The sequence below is a fragment of the Corella eumyota genome, chromosome 7, assembly GCF_963082875.1.
Source record: "Corella eumyota chromosome 7, kaCorEumy4.1, whole genome shotgun sequence".
NCBI lineage: Eukaryota > Metazoa > Chordata > Ascidiacea > Phlebobranchia > Corellidae > Corella > Corella eumyota.
The window spans coordinates 2,244,653-2,264,737 of record NC_137496.1 but is presented as its reverse complement, the minus strand read 5'-3'; the positions used below and the strand labels follow the sequence as shown (position 1 = coordinate 2,264,737).

Sequence of the window (20,085 nt, the reverse complement as noted above, 5' to 3'; positions counted from 1 at the left end):
ATTTAAATAAGAATTTTTGTACTTTTAAACAAACTTAATTTAAACGTCTTTTATTTTTTAATAATGTTAATTTGTTTGTTTTTTTTCAGAACATGCTCTCTCTTACGGAAGACAGCAAATTGAACTTGGAAGAGAAACTGGATGTAGTGGAAAATGATAAGGAGCGGATCACAAGGAGTTTGCATAATATAAAAGAGGACATTAAAGATAAAGATATGGAGATTGAGGAGTTGAAGGAAAGGGTAAGAATTTAAAAACAAAATTTAAAAAAAAACTTTCAGGTAGTCCAAGTAAAAGTTTAATATAACAACTTGTGTCGATACAAAAAATGGGTCATGTATGTTGTCTGATTCTAGACAAAACATAATTACACTACGGCTCTCCTAAATTCTTTTCTACGGTAAACGGACGTTGTTTTGTTTATAGCCGGACAACATACGTGATTCCAAAAAATTAATCTTTATAAATTATTTTTGTAGTAAAAACTTTTAGTGACCTTTGTATTATTATTAAATCACAAAATTTCTAGATCAAAGCGGCAAAATCATCTAGCATCGATGACGCAAAACTTGGTGAGCTAGAACATGAAAATAAAATGAACAAAATGCAAGTACACGGACTTAAACAAGCTCTTGAAGATAAACAAAATGACCTGGAAGATGCAGAAGAAAAATCAAGAAAACTTCAGTCTGAAGTAAATTGGAAAATTTGTGCATTTTTTTGTGATAATTAGGAGTAATTCTTTAATAAAATTTCAAACAAAGATTATACCCTGGCAGCGTGGTGTAGCGGTAAGAACACTTGCTACACCACACATGAGGTAGTGGGTTCAATTCCCACTGATCTCATGCTGTAGCGCCCTTGAGTAAGACGCTATAAACGGTATAAACTCATCAGTAGCATAATTATCTCGCATTTATAATCTATAATATCCTAAACTGCCACAGGCAACTCGAGACTGGGTCGAAGTAACTGATGTTACTCTATGTTTGAGACACGCATTTAACCTACCCACATCAAGGATAAAGATATATATGCAAAAAAAATGTTAATTTGTTAAATACATTTCAGATTGATGACAAGGAATCTAAGATGGAAGAGACTTTAAGGAAGTTGCGGGATGTTGAAAAACAGAGACGATTTGCTGCTAAAGAGGCAGAGGACCTAACCCTTCTTCTCAGTGAGAAGATTGCTGATCTAGATGAGGCACAAAGAAAACTAAGAAGAAGTGAATCTAAGGTTATAAATTAAAGCATAAAAATTATTTATGATCAGGTTAGATGTTTAATTTGTTAAACAATAATATCTTTCTGTGAAAGTTTTTCATTTTGTTATTTGCTTATTTATATTCAGATGCAAGACATGGAAGATGCCTCTTCTCTTGCTAGCAACATCCGCTTAGAATTAGAGAAAGCGAAAAGGGCGCATGCTCATGAACTACAGAGATGCAAAGAAGAGGAAGAGGACGCAAATAATGCTCTTCTTGCCTCTGAGAAAGCTGTGGATCAACTTCAAGCAGAAGTACTTTTGTGGAAAATTTTTTATTTTTTTTAGTTTTACAAATTACTAAAATTGTTAACATTTTAGTTACAAATATATGAGGATCGATACCAAGCTGCAGCAATAGAGTCAATGGAATTAGAAAGACAACGTCAAAATGCTGTCAATAAAGCAAGTGAAGCACAAAACGAACTTAAGGAAAAGGAAAAGGCATTGTCCAAAGCTGAAGAAAAAATCGACAAACTTGAAAAAACAGTAAGTTGATTACCGATTAAGTAAATACCTTTTTTTTTTAAGGCAACAAATAATTCTTATTTACTTTTTAAATCTTATTTTTAAAAATTTAACAACTTTATTACGTTTGCAGTTGTCAGAAGCAGATAATGAGGCTGAAGATTTGTCCAATCATGCCCAAAAAGCAGTCGGGCAAAAAAAAGAGGCAGAACTTAACTGCAAAAATCTGGAATCTCAGTTAAAAGAGAAAGAAAAAGAGCTTAAAGATGCCGAGAAAAAATATGACAAATTAAACGACAAGGTTTTTTGTGTTTTAGTTTTTTCTTATTCATGAGATAAAGATTTTTCATTTTGAGCATTATAGTTTTAAACGATATTTAAATTTAGCTTGAAAAATCTGGCGATAATGAATTAGAGGCTAGAAAAGAGCATGAAGAAGAATTAAGAAAAGCAGAAGACGAAGCAGATAGAGCAAAACAAGAAGTTGATTTACTAAAATTAAGACTTGCCCAAGAAGAAGATAAATGCAACGACCTAGAGAAGAAGGTAAGATAGTTTTAATTTAAGATTGTTGGTCTAATGAATTTTGTGAAACTGATATTTCTGTTAATGTTTAGGTCGACAAACTGGAGGAACTTGTTAATGATCAAACTCGTGCTGAAGAGGAGTCAGTGTTAGAGACAAACAAGCTTCTCCGAGATCTTATGGAAGCAAGAAAGGAATTAGATGAGAAGAACAAAGCGTTTGAGCAAGCTCAGCATCTAATCAACAATATTGAGAATAAAGTGAGCCTTGTAGAATCCATTTTTTGTGTTTCCAAGAACTTGAGTGTAAAATTTAATTTTGCTTTTTTTGGAAAGTTACAATTGTTATCTAATGACAAATACCTCAAATTTTTTAATATTAATTTATTTTTTTATTTTTTATCATTTTTAGATTGAACAACATGAATCATCAAATGGCAAAACTGCTGACCTTATGTTACAAATGCAACGTCATAACGACATCTCTGAAAATAAAATACTCGAACTCGAGGAAAATTTGAGCAGAACTCTAAACGATGTCGAGTTTGCTCAAGTCGCACTAAAGGACACTGAAGATAAGGTAAAACTTAAACTTATCTTAGATATTAGCGCAATTTTAGCGTAAAGCATAATTATGATTTGTGAGGTCAAATGCTCTTTTATTATTTTTAAATAGTAAATTAAGTTGTGTTTAATTTAGTTTTAGGCATAAATTTAAAGTTATTTATATACTTTGTAATGATATATGTAGTTAGTTTTAATAAAATCTAAAATAGAATGTGTAAATAATAACCAAAATGGGAAGTAGTGCGCAATAGATAGAATAATAATTCTGTGTAAAAATTTATATAAACTTTTGCTTAAAATATTGCAGAAAAAATTAAATGCGAAACAGGCAAAAAAGGTGACAGTGCTTGCTCACATTTCAGTATTTAAAAGAAAAACTTTTAAACCTTTGTTTAAGCTTGATTCAAAATTAGCTTTCTTATATTAAAATCTTTTTGATAAAGTTCTTTTTTAATTTTTTTTTAAATGAACCTAAACAATTTGAAAGTGTTTGTGTGTATATGTATGTTTATCAAGCCAACTTTGTGATAATTTATAATTTTTGGAAAAATTTGTATATATTTGGGTCTGATATAAATATTGATATAAATATTGATATGAATAAGATTAAGCATGCCATTCTTTTATTTCTTAGCAATTTTATTTAGTAAGGCACTTAGTTGTAATTTCTATAGCATGTCATTAGATGCACTGTATACCCAACTGGTTAGAAGTTGCAAAAACTGGCTTGCAAAGACATTGCTACAAACCTTTTTTCTAATAATTTGCAAATTTAAATTTCAAATGGGTTGACTATATAGTTTTGGCTTAATTTTACATGCATGACCATTATTTTTTAAACTTAAATAATTTGTGTTTTTTAATTTGATTTCTAAACAATTTGTTGATCTAGTTGAACGAATTTGCTGAAGTAGTTTAGTACTTAAGTCATAATTTATAACTTATAATATTTCTTTGTATTTTTTCAGATGGAAAATGCTGAAAAACAAGTCCAAGAGTTGGAAAAACAACTTAAAGAAAAAGAGAACTTTTTGGAAGATGTCGAAAACAAGGCAAATGATTTGAGAGAGGAAATTCAAAAGAAGGATGATGAAAAGAAAAAGGCAGAGGAAAAAGCCGACTCTCTCCAAAAACAAGTAAAAAATATTAATATTAAAAATAAATAAAAATGAATATAAAATTTTTAGCTTTTAGAATCTTTTTAAATGTTCGTCTTCAGGTCGAGATATTACAGCTTGGAATGAAGGAGCGATCTGATTGGTCAGATAGAAAAAGAGTGGAGTTGGAACATGAGGTCGAAGTTTTGGAGGTTGAGCTAAGGTCATCTGAGGACGATCTGGATAAAATTGTGAGGGAAAAGCATGAACTACAGAAAAAGGTCAATTTTAAAGTTTTAAAATATTTAAATTAAGTGCAATTTAGAAATGATCTTTGAATTTAAACCAAAAATATTACCAACAATGTAACAAGTTATGATTTATCTTTATCCTCGATGTGAGAAAGTCGAATGTGCGACTTAAACATAGAGTAACATCAGTTACTCCGACCCAGTCTCGAGTTGCATGTGGCAGTTTGGGGTGTTATAGATTATAATTGCTCGATAATTATTCTGCTGATTAAGTGCTGGCTCAGCAGAAGTACATACCGTTTATAGCGCCTTACTCAATGGGGCTACAGCATGAGAGCAGTGGGACATTGGATCTTATAAGCAAACCGCATTGTTGGCACAAAATAATCAACGATTCGTTTCAGATTGACGATGCTGAAAAATTAACCAAAAACGGGCAAAAGGAAAGTGATAGTGCAATGCGGAAGGAATTACAACAACTGCGCGATTCCTTAGACGATAAAACTCAGCAGGTTTTCGCTGCGGAGGACACTATCTACCGACAAAAAGAAGTGGTAAGTGTGTGTTGTGTGAGGGGGTAGTTGTACAAATTTTTGATAAATTAAACTACAAATTTTTGTTAACGTCCGGTAGTGTGGCGAACCGGTCATGGCATTGGACTACGAGCCGAAAGGTTTCCGGTTCGAGCCGGACTAACGTTACACTATTCGCCTTTGAGCTTAGCGTTTACGGCTCGATCACGCCATAACAGAACACCCTTCCCTAATAAAAAATATAAAACCCATTACCTTAAGGTGATATGAAAAAAAATTTTGTTAACGTATGTTTGCGTTTAAGAGCAAGCTATAAACTTACAAAACGTCTCGGAATGTCTCTTATTACTGTTTACTTAGTTATCTTAAACATGTTTTTTCGATTATATTCGATACGGGGTTATGACGATTTATCAGTGACTCGGCAAAATTTATAATTGGCTTCGATGAGTTCACATGTTTGTAAAAATGTTTTGTCATAGTAAGGCTACGTCACGCGATAAGGATTTTAATTATCTGATATGTGTTAAACTTTGCACTTATTTAAAATGACGTAACAAACTGAAATATTTAAATTAAATTTAGTTTATTATATTTTAAGAAATATTGCAAAAAATTATATAAAATTGCAATTAGTTTTAGATTCTTGCGAATGTTTTCAAGTCTCAATCTTAAAAAAAAGTCCTCAAGTTAATGATCCAAAGCTTTAATAAGTTTGCAAATATTTAAATTAGAGGTCAAAACACAGAAGTTCTTTTTAGCAAAATGTAAAAGTATTAGAAAGCACGCTAGATGCTCTTTATTTTCTGTTATTAATCTTCATAAAAAAGACATTACTTTTACACAATCAATCGTAATATTTCATAATTAGAAAGTCATCTGAAGCCTACAATTTAGCTTGAGTTGTTACTCAAAAACAAGATTTTGGGTAATTTATTTTCATGATTGACAGCTACACTCTTCATTGTAAAGACGTAGCATTTGTGTTGTTAGCGAGGGTTGGTTCAGACACTTTTGCCTTATAGTTTAATAGAGAATAGAGTACAAAGTTGCCAGCAGTTTATTTAGGGCTGGCACTGTCCCGTGACTAACCGAACTTTCGTGACAAATGACTTCTTCAAAAACTGATTTCGGAAATTGATAATCTTTCGTACGTGCTTTTTTTAAGTCGACGCAAATTCTTGCGGTCTTTTTAGGGTTGCTGTTACAGGCATGTATTTGCGCTACATCTATTTTTCGACTATATCTGTATTTGTTGAGGTTAATAACAGATCACGTCTGTAATTTAATACCAAACTGTCCAAAATCAAAAAATGCTCCTTTATAGGTTTCCTTTTAAAAATGTTATTGCATTTCTAAAGAAGATGTAGTAGTTTTTTAAATACTCTAATGCGATCTATGTCGATTTTTATATTTAAATAACAAGTTTATTAATGCGGTAATTTGGATTCGTTTTTTTATATATTAAAGGCAATATTTTAGGTTTGTTCAAAAATGATCAATAGTTAAACAAAAAAAAATTTTAAAAATGGTATTAATCTTCATTATAACAAATTCTGCTAATTTTTATTTCAAATTCATAAAGACAAATTGCAACACTATTTTTCTCAATTGTAACATGTGCAAAAAAAATTTGATTAAAATTATAAGTTTATATACAGTTTTAATGACATATATATACAACATTAATTAAGGCACAGATGGTGTGTGTAAATTTTGACTTTTTTTAAAACAATTCTCCATAAATTTTGCTAAATTGGAATATAATTTTTTAAGAAGTGACGTCTAATATTGTGATCAATAAGCAAATAATAGTCAGTTTTTCATTTTATGTAATACATAATATGATTTATTATACAGTTAGAAAATTTATCTTGATACGTTTTCTAATTGGAAAATTATTTCGTGTTTTTATATAATTTTTGTCTATTGTAGGTGAATAATTGTATTAGACTTATGTGTTCAAAGAAATTTATAAATACTTAATTTAGGTATTGTTATTTTACACTATGACGTAATTAGCTTCCCCTAATAAAACACAAAGTAATAAACTAAAGATTTATTGCACCCCACTTGAAATTCACATTACCACACCTAATACCAATGCTATGTTTTATTGCATCTAAATACCTTAGCTATAGCTTGAAATGATGTAACCGTTTGTCAGATTGGTATGTTGTTAAGTACATCCATTTGTTTGATCGGTATTGTTGTTTTAATGGTTGTTTGAATTGGTATTCGTCTGTGTAAGCCCAAAGGGTATTACCCGTATATAATGAAACAAAATTTGATATAAACTTTTAAATTATTTGTCTTTTAAATATGCTTGGAGGTTGTTGCTATAGTAATGTTAATTTTTGTTAACTACCGGACGAAAAAAATTTTTTTTTAAATTTGGGTAAAATATCTGGAAAATATTTTGTTTTTGTAAAATGGAAAAAGTAAAGCGTATCCTACTTGTACATTTTTGGTTTTCTACGTATAGTTTTTTGTTAATCTTTAATGTGAAGTTAAGAGAGGGGAGTAAAATATTTGTTTAAGTAAGTAGGAATGCAATTTAATCTTGCTAAACTAACATGCTTGCAATAGCTATTGATAATATGTGCTTGGTTATTTTTTTAGTAGCAAAATTGTTGTGAAAATTTAAAAAGTTTCTGACGAAGTGTTAAATCTATATTGTAATTTATCTCAAAATGAATATTTTAATACAATATTACCAATTGCTTGGGTAGTTTATGTACATGTGACTTTTTGATATAAATAAAACTTTACGTTGTTTAAAACTTATATAGGTTCAGGTCATCTGCTTTCTCCTTTAATATGTGCCATTTATTTATTGGGTTTTGCCTAAAAGATAGGTAAATATACGTTCATTAAGTTTCAGAATTGTGTTAAAAGTAACTTAATCTGCTTGTGTGGCCAGCTTATGTAAATGTCTCCCAGTGTTTCTGTCGTAATATAAACGTCTTGCACGTGCGTTTGTGTATGGTAAAAAATCTGTTAAAATGTTTCCTAAGAAAATCGAATCTGATTTTTAAAATTTTTTGTTAAGAAGAAGTGAGCTCTAAACATCAAATTATGTTTTTGTTTCACAAATTTTAATTGGAGGTTCGCTAATCATAAATCAGGAGGTTCGCTAATCATAAATTCGTCTGTGTAAGCCCAAAGGGTATTACCCGTATATAATGAAACAAAATTTGATATAAACTTTTAAATTATTTGTCTTTTAAATATGCTTGGAGGTTGTTGCTATAGTAATGTTAATTTTTGTTAACTACCTGACGAAAAAAATTTTTTTTTAAATTTGGGTAAAATATCTGGAAAATATTTTGTTTTTGTAAAATGGAAAAAGTAAAGCGTATCCTACTTGTACATTTTTGGTTTTCTACGTATAGTTTTTTGTTAATCTTTAATGTGAAGTTAAGAGAGGGGAGTAAAATATTTGTTTAAGTAAGTAGGAATGCAATTTAATCTTGCTAAACTAACATGCTTGCAATAGCTATTGATAATATGTGCTTGGTTATTTTTTTAGTAGCAAAATTGTTGTGAAAATTTAAAAAGTTTCTGACGAAGTGTTAAATCTATATTGTAATTTATCTCAAAATGAATATTTTAATACAATATTACCAATTGCTTGGGTAGTTTATGTACATGTGACTTTTTGATATAAATAAAACTTTACGTTGTTTAAAACTTATATAGGTTCAGGTCATCTGCTTTCTCCTTTAATATGTGCCATTTATTTATTGGGTTTTGCCTAAAAGATAGGTAAATATACGTTCATTAAGTTTCAGAATTGTGTTAAAAGTAACTTAATCTGCTTGTGTGGCCAGCTTATGTAAATGTCTCCCAGTGTTTCTGTCGTAATATAAACGTCTTGCACGTGCGTTTGTGTATGGTAAAAAATCTGTTAAAATGTTTCCTAAGAAAATCGAATCTGATTTTTAAAATTTTTTGTTAAGAAGAAGTGAGCTCTAAACATCAAATTATGTTTTTGTTTCACAAATTTTAATTGGAGGTTCGCTAATCATAAATCATATCAATTATATTATCTTAAACTGCATAAATGACGTCATACGCGCTGTTGTTTATGCGAATCATGCTTGATTGGCTAATTGCTTAATCACGTGTTTAGGCTGGCAGCGGTCATTGGCCTTTGCCGACCCTTATTCGTGGTGACGTCAGCGGAACTGAATAATATAGAACAATTGTCGCTTAATACCGGGCTCGGAGTTTTAAATATAACTTTTACGCATTAACGCATCTCCAGAGCGTAACCACGCGAACAATGATATGCTTATTCCTTGCGAGTTCATTTCAGTTGTTACGTACCCATGCAATTATTATTCCTATTTTTCGTGCACGTGCGCCGTGTACATCAAAGCACCGGCGTGAAGGGAGTGTATGGAATGCGCAGGTTGATATAATCCCGGGGTTAGCACGCAAAAAACGTGCGTTGGAACGTAATACCCGAAATCCGGATTATAACGCTGCTTGAATATTTTTTTAAATCTGACCTGGTATTTAAATGGTAATTGAATAATAGGCGACTGTTCTTATTATACACGGCTGGTTAATGGTTTGTAGTTATCTTCGAAGTGTTTTTAACATTTTAAAACTTGAATTATTCAGATGAGTCACCTGGGTGAAACCTGTTTATGTAGTTTTTATATTATGCAATTCTAGCTATAAATATCTTTGAACGAATGATTTCATTTTTTTAAGGTTTTTCACAAAATATTTTCTCATATTTCATTAAATCCGGCATGGCATGTTTGGGCATCTTGTTAAATGAAAGCCAATACCATTTTGAAAACCTATTTTGCTATTTGATAGCTTTATGATTTTTATAATCCGTTTTAAATTCGCTCTGTCCATTAACTTTAAAATTTGTCATAACGCTCTTGAATATAAAAGATTTTGCTTTTAATATAAATAAAGATATTTTATTATTTAAAACGTAAGTCACAATACTGCTAAAAATAAAATTGAGATAATTAAATAATTTGCTGATTAAGTCTTAAAATTAAACTTTTTACCAAATAAAATTCAATTTGTTTAAAATATATTAATCTGCACTGCTTTGAACTTAGGATAAAAACAACAGTAAAAGCAAACAACGACAAAATTAAATGGGCAGTATGTGTATATGCTAAACAAAACAATAACAAAAACAGCAATAATAACAGCAACAATATTGTAAAAAAGTAATCGCAAAAAAAAAGTGTGCAAAAATAAATAAGGGAAGAAAAATTGGGCTCACGTGATTTTTAGTATTTCAAAAATTCTCTTGGAAGAAATTTTGGTTCAAGCACTATGTGCTATCGTAGAACAGGGTATGTAACTGTAAACGGTCACTAGCAGAGTTATGAGTCTGCTTTTAGCCTGCTTCGTGATGTAGGGGTGAGTTTATGATTAGCGAAGTCGCTTCTTTTTCGATCAAGGGTATTTGAGCTTGATGAAGACGACCTCGTTGAAAGAGATGATGTCTGTAATGTTGTTTGTTGCTCGTTCTCGTTGCTTAGTAACGACATTACTGGAGTTATGATGCCACTGTTGTGACGAGTTATCTCTATAGTTTGAGTGTTATTTAATTCGTCGTGTTTGTGTAGATTTTTTTCGTCTTTTAAAATTTTTGCATCGTCGTAAAAATCCGACTTTACGTCGGTTTTCGACAACTTTTTGCGCAATGCTCTCGTGTATATTAACCCAACTACTATAAAACCAACAAGTAAAGTGGCCAGCACCACGATGGCAACTGTCATCTGTGACAACTGGAAACTTAAAGCTTGATTCTTGTCGCTTTCGATTACCCCCAAAACAATATTGGTGATATCTTCATCATTCTCCTCGCATCGAGCTCCTTCGTATCCTGGAGGACACATACAAAACTTGTCGAGTGACTCGTCTAAAAATGTATGACATGTGCCACCATTCAGACAGTACGTTTGCTCTTTACATTGCTTGTAGTTGTTTTCGGCTTGTGGGCCGTATACAGTAACCACCGTAGTACCTTTACCGACCTGGTTATCACTGTTCATGGCAGAGCATGTGTATTTACCATTATGGATGTGATTAGCTTGTACGATCATAATAGCGGATCCTTCTTTGTTGGGCGCGATAACATCAATGCCAAGAGATCTGTATGTTGGTGAATCGACACTCGCTCCGTCCTTTTCCCATTCGACAGATGTGATCTCGGACTTTGATTTGATTTTGCATTCCACCACTATTATCGATCCTTGATATACTACCGAGGTCTTTGGCATTGCGATTCTTAGTGCACAGTTTCCGGACGCCGAGGTACAAAGACGTTTCCACGCGGCGTCTTTCACCTTTTTCCTCCGTGAGGAAACCGGTGGCTCGACGGCATCGAAGGTGTTGGATCCAGCATTTTTACGCAGTACAAGAAAGTAGCTTTTTTCGGGTACTAACTGCTGGTAGCAGCTGTCCAATGAACTATCAGTTGCAACGACCTCTATAACTTCGTCCAATTTCAAATCACCGTTGTTCTTCTCCCAAATATGTTCCACAATAAACCTTAAACAAAAGAAGAAAACTTGGTAAAAATTCCGCTCAAAAACCTAATAAATTTAATAATTTTTAAGGAGATTCGACCAAACCCGTAAATCTTCGTTCTTTTTAATCATAACGTAATTTATATCGCACAATAAAATGACACGGTGTCCTTATATGGGGTAGTATAAGTTATATTTATAGATTTCGAGCAATTTTTATTGCTAGGTTTTTTATGGTGCCTTCGTTTTTGGTCCCCAACTAATGATTAACTTGGTCTTTTGATTTCTATAAACCCGCTCGGTATTTGATTAAACAAAAAATATTTATTTTGGGTTTCAAATTTCGTTAACAACTTTTATTTTAAAGTGAAAAACATCAACGTAATTTACATCACAATTTAGTGTTAGTTTTTTTTTATAATTATAACGACGTGTACACAATTTTGTAAGTGTTTTCTTAAGCTAACAACATTAGCGTTCTTGTCAATCAGATCAAACCAATGTTGCTGACATTTTACTAAAGACCCCACAAAATGTTTGCCAACTTTTGAAACTTTTAAATTGTTTTAAAATGTCAGTTGGGGCGTTGGCGTTTGGTGATAGAAATATTATTGCGAAATGTGGATGACAAAATTAGCAAATTGAATTTTTTTTCTATAGAATTTATCAATTGGTAGTTAACAACGAACCAATTTAAATTTCTGACGTTAATTTAATAAAAGATTTTTGTTAAATCTCGAATTACTCACAATTCTTAAATGCTTCAAAACTCGTATAATAAAATAATTTTGTTTAATATTTACCTGCTGCTGGTAGGTTTATCTTCAAAATTACTGACGAATTGCGCTTCCAAAACAATATGATCTTTTTCTAAGGATTTAGTAATTCTTACTACTTGTCGTTTGGCTGCCATTTTTCGACTAGGACAGCCTGCGTTTATAACCATAAATATAGAGGCAAGTAGGCAGGCGACAACTAAAAATCTGCTTGTCATATTTTTTTATATTCTGCGATTTTTAAAATCTGATGCTGATTGCTTTTTGCTGCGCTGTATTTATACTCGCGCGCAATGTTCCGAGCCTTTTTCTTTTTGCGTTGTTTACTTACGTATCGGCTTGGTTACGCATTACGTTGTTACGCACACTATCTTGTTTTAGAAATATGAATACCGACGATTCGTAATAGCTTCCGATTTTTTTCAAATTGTAAAAAATAATTATCATAAAATTGTTAATAAATAATTTTTTTATAATAAAAAAAAGGTTAAAAAATATTGAAATTTTTTTTAACAATATGTATGTTTATGGGTATATATAAATCAAAAATAATTAAAGAAATTTTATTTAAAAAATTAAATAAATAATAAAAATTAATAATTAAATATTTGTTTCAATATTTGATTTAAACATACACTTTGACACTAATTAAATAACATATATCCTTTTATTCTAAGTTAAAGTAGAAATGTAAATATACCACGGACTGATCTTTTATCTTTGTACACAATTCAAATTGCCAACTTGCAAAAATTATAAAAGAAAATTTGAAATTTTGAGTTCATGATTTTGAAATTTTATTACGCAACTTAAACAACTTATTACAGGGCAACATTTTTAATAAGTTTTATGATCATTTTTCTACGTTTACCATATTTATTTAGTGAGAATATTATTTAAAGTATTGTAAAAATGTTGTAAACATTATAAGTGTCAAGATCAAAAGTCTTAAAATTAAAATTTTGTGTAGTTTTTGAAATGACTTTACGAAAAATTTTCTTGTTTTTTTCGTAAAGTAAATAAGGCATTTTTTGAACATTTTTATGACCTCGTGTGGAATTTCCAAACAAGAAGTTTTAGTAACCAATTTAATGTCACAAGACTTGAGAAACCAAAGTAAATATTTGACAGAAAGTATGTCGGCTTTCCTCATTATCTTATCCGTGGGAGAATTTATTTGTGACGTCGACAACTTTTTCGAAATTTCGAGACTGATAGCAGAATATTCAAATCATTGTTAAATGACTTGTACTAAATATTTAAGAATAATAATATCGCGTGCTGGGGTTATGTTTTCGAGGGATATTTCATGTTTATGAGGTTTTAATTCTTGGGGTCATCGTCCGTTTTTGTCAATGGAAATGCACGAAATCCAACACAATTCAGTCTATTATTGCGTCAGGTTCTATTTGCGTTCTTTTCCATGCTTAACCTGGATTTTGTCGTGATTTTGTCGAGGATGCCAAGAGGTTATGTTGTTGTAAAAACGCACGAATGATTTACCTCGTAACGCCATAACTTGTAACGTTTTGCAGCTGGTCAGTTCACTGACAACCCCACCTCATCATTCCACTACATTTGTTGTTTCAACTTGTGACGTCATTTTGCCGTGTGCATTCGATTTCCCAAATATGACGTCACCGACGCTTGTCAGGTCGGTAGAATTAACTCCGTTCGTTCATATTGATCGTCTTTAAACCCAGCGGTTTTATAAGTTTTACGACCTGCGTAACATTTGATACCACCCAGCAGTAATCTCACCTATCCTTTCTCAACATCTAACCACACGCTTTATCCAGGCCGTTCCTTTGTCGTGACGTCATCACCAAAGCATCGGGAAGCTTCTGTCGTCTTTAACTCGAGCGTGTTGGTTTAATATTAATGTCTCATACCACTACTTAGGCCAACGTGACCATGCTGTGCTTGCTTTGTAATTTCCGTGATAGATTTTGGGGTGGACCTTCCTGGTATCAGGGGGTCCGGGCACGCGATTATGTTTTTAAGTTTTCTCAGGTGTACTTTGCACTCGCTTAGGAATTAATAGAGTAAGAAATGAAAACAAACCATGACTCAGAAATATTATTAGACAAAATTATAACCTTCTCCAAAGCGTACAATTTTTTTTTGGAAAATTTTAAGCCCAATGTCTATAGATATTTCAAAATTTCATGTTAGATCATTTTTTATAAATTTTTGCGCAATGTTGATTTTGTTTTGCTAAAAATAGGAATTTGCTAGAAAAATGTCCGTTTTATTTTCGAAACACTCGGGGTTTAAATATGCGTAAATAATTTGTTTATGAATAATTGACAAACAGAAAAGTACCGGTATATCAATTTTTGTGCGGTTAAAATAAGGAAACTCTTTACTAAAATAGAATCACGATTCTCGAAAATAGATTTTTCTTTAAATTTTGGTGGGGCCAAGTTTAAAAAATATTTTTACGTCATCACGCATTTTCACACGGAATTGCGTCACAATTTATCTTCGTAGTTTTGATTCGGTTATGACGCTAAGCAAATAATTTTGATAGGATTTATTTTGTTTTGGATTAAAGTTATTTGAACCGTTGCGAGTAAGATTTTTCTTTTGGCTTAGAAAAGAGATTATCCATTTTTTGTTGTTTTAAATTCGATTCTTTTTGGATTAGAATCTAAATACGTTAGTTAGTGAATAGATTTTGTTTATAATGCTAGAAAGTGGATTTACTTGAAATAGAAAAATTTAAGTTTTTTTTGCACGAAATTATTTTAATAGCGTTTTGTTGATTTTTTTACCATAACACTCAATATATATTTATTTTTTTTCATACTTCTGTTGCCATACATTTTAAATGTATCAGGATTTTTTCGTCATATTCCATTGTGCTGTACGTATGCTTACTCATAACCACATCGTACATTAAATCTTCGTAAATAACTTGACATTTTTGTGCCTGCAATTTTGGTTTCAAGTTACCATAAAACGGTCTGAGATTGCAATACAATATAGCGACTCAAAATATCGGTCGGAAACGCAATGATTACAGGGTCACGTTTTCTTATTGAATTTTCTCAAAAATACAAATATTGGGCTCGGTTGTATGCAGTTGTGGTTTGGTAACAATTGTGGTCATTTTTTGTCGTTTGAAACATGTTATTTTAACTTTGGTTTGTAATGTGTTGCTTGATAAAAACTAATTAAATTAATTGCATAAGCTGCAATTGTGAAGATAAATGAATTTTTTTTTTTGCATCATGATACATTTTCTTGTAATATTACAATTAAATTTCAACAAGTTTTTTTTTTAATAACTTAAATGTTTTTAACAAATTGATAAAAGTGTGTAGTTAGAATTCTGTTATTACTGCGAACCGTTTTCCATTTACTCTAGGAGAAATACTACGATTTAAGTAAAATATTAATGAACGAAACTTTTTGGGGTGTCGACTTACTAATCCGTATTTCGAGAATTAGAAATCAATCGTTAGGACAAATATAAAAATAACTTTTTTTTCACCATTTTAAATTAATTTTTAAACGACGATGTTTTTTTGTAAAATAATTGACAAATTGGTGTATTTATCATTTACTTACTTAATTTCCACAACAACACATTGAGTTTCTATAGTAACTTTTTCTGTTGAACAACAATTGAATATTTAAAATTGTTTTACAATTCAAAATATCGAATTTCTAATCCCCTATAATGTTCGTTCAATGGTTTGTAATTTTTCCGACGTCATAAGTTAAGCTGAATATGTCATAGTTAAACACAGTGAAAGCGATGTTTAACTGAAACCGAGTAGCATCAATAAACATTGTTCTAACCGCGAATACACAGGGTCATACGAAAATAACTCGTTTCGGAAACAATAGAAATTACAAGATTTAAAAATAAAGCGATCCTGAATATTTTTGGGCTAGTATGACGTCACGATAATAATTTTGCGAAATTCAGGTAGTTCAGTTCCGGTCTGATCGATTTTTTCGTGACGTAATCGTCCACAATGAATTTCGTCATTCAGGTTCCACTTTTTGCCATTTTTGTTTGCGTAACGGGCTAATCACTGTGTATTGGGCGTGGACTAAGCTTTGTCTCGGGTTTGCTTTTCGTTTTAATGGGAAAAAATAGGCGGGACCTAAATTCATTAATTGTTCGCTGTAGCGACCTAGTCGCGTGCCATGCATATTCGGTGGCATTCCTGGCGTATTTCGGTCTCCCCTTGTGACGCAAATGTGTCCTCATTGTGTGCATTGTTATGTATTTTTAACTCGTAAAACGTAATGACCGTTGCTACCAAACAATGTCGCGAATTGCCCTAATAAGTGCATATGCATTGTCCAGTATACTGACGTCATTGTAATATACGCAAATTAGACAACTTACCCAAATTTGACCGAGCGGTTTTCACGCATTTTTGCTCTAATTGTCCTGTGTTTTAATCCATTAACGACATTTAAAGGTGATTAAAGGTGTGTCATATCATGTCTCTTTATTTTAACGACTTTACATTAGGTCTGTGTGTACTGTTGTTGTGGTAGCAACAATGAACCCCTCTGTATTAGTAAAAGATTGCTTAAAAATTAATCAGAATTAGTTCAATAATCTACAGGTTGTGCGTCTATATTTTAAATTTGACGTAAGCGACCTATTTGCTTACATAATAACACATGTTTTTGTCTGCTGCTTGTTTGTTCATTCTAATAGTGTCCATTAACAAGATGTTTTATGTTTTTTGGATCTCAAAGAGTAGATCAGAGAAGGCTTGTATTATAACAACATATCTGGTTGCTAAGCATCGACTTTTTTACGATAATTAGCAGGAATTTGTAAAGATAAAATTTTAGTGTTGTTTGATGTAGATTTTATTGACTAATATATTACAATTATGTAATGATGATGTTTATTGCCATTTTATTATAGTGTCTGCTATGTAAAAAATGTTAGTATCTTGAATTTTATTGCTGGTGACGCGCATTTTTGACTGGCCTCTCCTATGATTTCATATGCGGATTATTCTGCCCTTAAATTACGCGATTGTGGTTTTATTGAATTGTGTATTTCATAATTTAATATTTTAAATCATTGGGAAAATTTTTTCGAAATTTTAGAAGATTTGAAACAGCAATAAAAATCGAATCAAAGCATTTTTCTCCTGCTTGGATCAATACCGAAATTTTCACCTATATATAAATCCCCATTTTATGGAAGCTTAAGTTTCGACCAAATTGGTTAATAAAAATGCGTGACTGTTTGCACTAAATGCTTAACAAGCTTGGGCGTTTAGGATTTTATGGTTTCAACTTTTATGGGGTAGGAGAATTCGGTAACGTAACTTACGTACTTGTTTGCTCTGTCAGTTGTAAGCATCTGTTTTATTGCATTACAATTTAATATAAGCCAGAGTTATGTACTTTTCATTTACATATTGAGCTTTATTATGAATCTTTTTAAAGTTATAATTCAAACTATTTAGATATTAACTAAAATTTGGATCTTCATTACATTAAAATTGTTTTTTAATTTTGCTGTCTATTATATTTTTTCTACACTTGAATTACTATAATGATGAATCTACTAATATGGTTTATCATAACTCTAAATTGCCTTTATGTTCTGTGGTTAGATTGAGGAGCTCACTTCCATACAACAAGCGACGGAGAAGTCCTCGTTGGAACAAATGGATTCTTACATGGCAGAAAGTGACAAACAATTCGAACAACTCAAGGCTCATCTCCAAGAGAGAAATGACCAAATTAAAGAAACACAAACTGAAAAAGAAGATCTACAAAAACAGGTTTGATTAAATAAAAATTTTTCATTGACTTTTTCAGCATCTTTTTGTCACATACTTTACCTGCACCAATATTTTACTATAAAATTTTTTTTAAATTTTGGTTTTACTTTTTTTTACAAAACTTTTATTTTAACAGATGGAATTGTTGATGGAGGAACTGGAAAAAGCAACATCGGATGCCTCCCGGACTCGCCAAGTTCATGAGGATGAATCAAGAAGGTTGGATGAGTTGGAAGATCTGATAAAAGAGTTAAGAGACAGACTTAAACAGGAACAAAATTTAAACAGAGAATTGCGAGAAAAGGTAATAAGAGATCTTTTAAATATAATTTTTAAAAGAAAATGAAATAAGTTACGTGAATCAAACATGTGCTTTATAGGATTAGATTTTTTAATAAAAATTTATAAAAATCAAAAAATCTAGATTTCTGCTTCTCCTCATCGCCATTCTCCATCCTCCGACGAAGAGAACATCAAACAAGGAGACTTGGAAGAGCTTACACTAAGATTGCACGAAGAGGAAGATGCTAAGGAGGAAGCATTATCTAGACTGAAATCAATGGGGGTAAATGTCAATGGGTAAAAAAATCAATGGGGGGTAAAAATGGGGGTAATTTATTCCAAATACTTTTTCAATTACAAATCATTTTCAAAAAGATTGTTTACTAATTTTTAAAAAACAAATTTACAAACTAACAAGTACATCAACTTTGACAAACATTTTTGTGTGATCTGTCATAGGTAATATTTTAACTGAACACAGTTTCTCGACGTGAACTCTATAAAAGTGTTAATTTATTTTAATTTGCCATATTGAAGATACCAATTTGTTGGAAAACTTTGTTCAAAAATTTACTTTTTTAAAACATCTAAAAAATATTATTTTTTTCAAATTTAGGAACAAGTTAACAAACTTAACACTGAACTTGATCTGGTTAAAGAACACAATGAAAAAATTAAACAAAACCATGAAAATCAAAAACAAGAGGTAAAATAGAAAGTTACATTTTATAATAAAAGCATGTGTCATGATTTCAATAAAATTTTGTTAACACATCATTTAAAACACGATTTTTAAAAATATTTCCAAATTTTTGAGTTTATTTTTGTTCAAATTGGTGCAAATCAGACGCAGTCGGGATATTAAATGTGTCATAAAGGTCAGACGATGTTAAAATACCCGCAAAACGTGGACACAACCCATGTATTCACCTAATGAGAACGGGGTCCTATCTTTACTTATATATTTTTGGCACTTTTTCTGCGTAACTAGAGAAGAGTAAAACGTCACTCCAGCGATGATGATTCTCTTTCGGGAGAAAAAATTAAGTTCGTAAAGTTTAGAAAAGCGTAAACGCCCGATGATGGATTGGATACTAATCGTATATGAACATGTTTTCTATAACCGGTGCACGTTAAGAGAAAAGTTTAGTACACATCTGCTGTAACTTCACTTTAACTACAAGTGTAAGTGCCGTGCAAAAAAAAAAAACAATCTTCTGTAGGTTTAGTGACGCGTTTTCGGTATCTATCGGTGTTTGGGGTATTATGGTAATAAACTTGCAAATTAAAAATGACTCGTGGAGTTACAATAATAAGGGATGGAAAATTTTTCAACATAACCGTTAACAACATTAATAACCTTGACTCAAACTACTCCATTACGTTAAACAAACAGTGCACCTTTCTCTCGCATCTTTGCACTTGTATTTCACATCACACCCGCATCTTATCAGTGCTCTATCTACCGACAAAACGTCACTATTTTCCGTTTAAATTGCGGGCAAATTTACTTTCGTTTGGGATGTCGTTCACCTTTGATTGAAAATCACTTGTTAAATGTTAAACGGACCGCCTGGGAGAAAACTTACAAAGACAATCACACGCAAATGATGTCATCTTAATCGTACCACTGTAGTTCAACTGAACTTCGATCTATGTTTATTGACCGCTCAAATAAGCAGATTTTAACGGCTTTTAAATAGTAAACTGACAAGGGCAGACGAAGGGAAAGACAATAAGTTTTACCCCATGCCAAGACTGTTAAGTTTATCTGCCCAAATTAGGAATAAATAAAAAAATATGATGTCTAAATATAATTTTTTGATACCTTGTAAAATAATTTAAATGGATAAATAATAATTGTTGCAAAATATGAAATACCACCCAATTTTAATTTATTTGGTTTTAAATTCCGTAGACTTAAGTATGATGGATTGAAGTTAATACACATTTGATTACTTTTCATCTTTCCTGTTCGGTTCGTTTACATTCAAAGTTCGCCGACCTCACATAATACCTCCAA

The 20,085-nt window shown here is 31.4% G+C and overlaps 2 protein-coding genes across 7 annotated transcripts in view; one reads left to right on the top strand and one right to left on the bottom strand.

Moving 5' to 3' along the window:
* LOC145759285 (uncharacterized) overlaps window positions 1-20,085 on the top strand; it is a 35,626-nt gene that overhangs the window by 13,001 nt on the left and 2,540 nt on the right. For 5 of the 6 annotated variants that reach the window (XM_082573081.1, XM_082573079.1, XM_082573078.1 and 2 more), the window contains 17 exons: window positions 90-242; window positions 530-694; window positions 1,072-1,239; window positions 1,354-1,521; window positions 1,588-1,755; window positions 1,868-2,035; window positions 2,122-2,280; window positions 2,352-2,519; window positions 2,671-2,838; window positions 3,133-3,162; window positions 3,794-3,961; window positions 4,045-4,203; window positions 4,578-4,727; window positions 17,610-17,780; window positions 17,917-18,084; window positions 18,205-18,345; window positions 18,679-18,768. In XM_082573081.1, the coding sequence (XP_082429207.1) occupies window positions 90-242; window positions 530-694; window positions 1,072-1,239; window positions 1,354-1,521; window positions 1,588-1,755; window positions 1,868-2,035; window positions 2,122-2,280; window positions 2,352-2,519; window positions 2,671-2,838; window positions 3,133-3,162; window positions 3,794-3,961; window positions 4,045-4,203; window positions 4,578-4,727; window positions 17,610-17,780; window positions 17,917-18,084; window positions 18,205-18,345; window positions 18,679-18,768 (2,562 nt within the window). The remainder of the gene's footprint in view (window positions 1-89; window positions 243-529; window positions 695-1,071; window positions 1,240-1,353; window positions 1,522-1,587; window positions 1,756-1,867; window positions 2,036-2,121; window positions 2,281-2,351; window positions 2,520-2,670; window positions 2,839-3,132; window positions 3,163-3,793; window positions 3,962-4,044; window positions 4,204-4,577; window positions 4,728-17,609; window positions 17,781-17,916; window positions 18,085-18,204; window positions 18,346-18,678; window positions 18,769-20,085) is intronic. The other variant, XM_082573077.1, reaches the window with a different exon arrangement.
* On the bottom strand, window positions 9,941-12,149 carry LOC145759802 (pro-neuregulin-2, membrane-bound isoform-like). The gene is made up of 2 exons (XM_082573653.1): window positions 12,028-12,149; window positions 9,941-11,246 (listed from the first exon to the last, which is right to left on the bottom strand). The coding sequence occupies exons 1-2, from the start codon at window positions 12,135-12,137 to the stop codon at window positions 10,073-10,075; spliced, it is 1,284 nt and encodes a 427-aa protein (XP_082429779.1). The 5' UTR covers window positions 12,138-12,149; the 3' UTR covers window positions 9,941-10,072.

What these genes read in the sequence shown, in the direction of transcription:
- LOC145759802 (XM_082573653.1), bottom strand. Translation starts at nt 12,137, where the DNA reads ATGGCAGCCAAACGACAAGTAGTAAGAATTACTAAATCCTTAGAAAAA. An exon ending in GATAAACCTACCAGCAGCAG is followed by an intron (nt 11,247 to 12,027) that starts GTAAATATTAAA and finishes CTTTTGTTTAAG; the next exon opens with GTTTATTGTGGAACATATTT.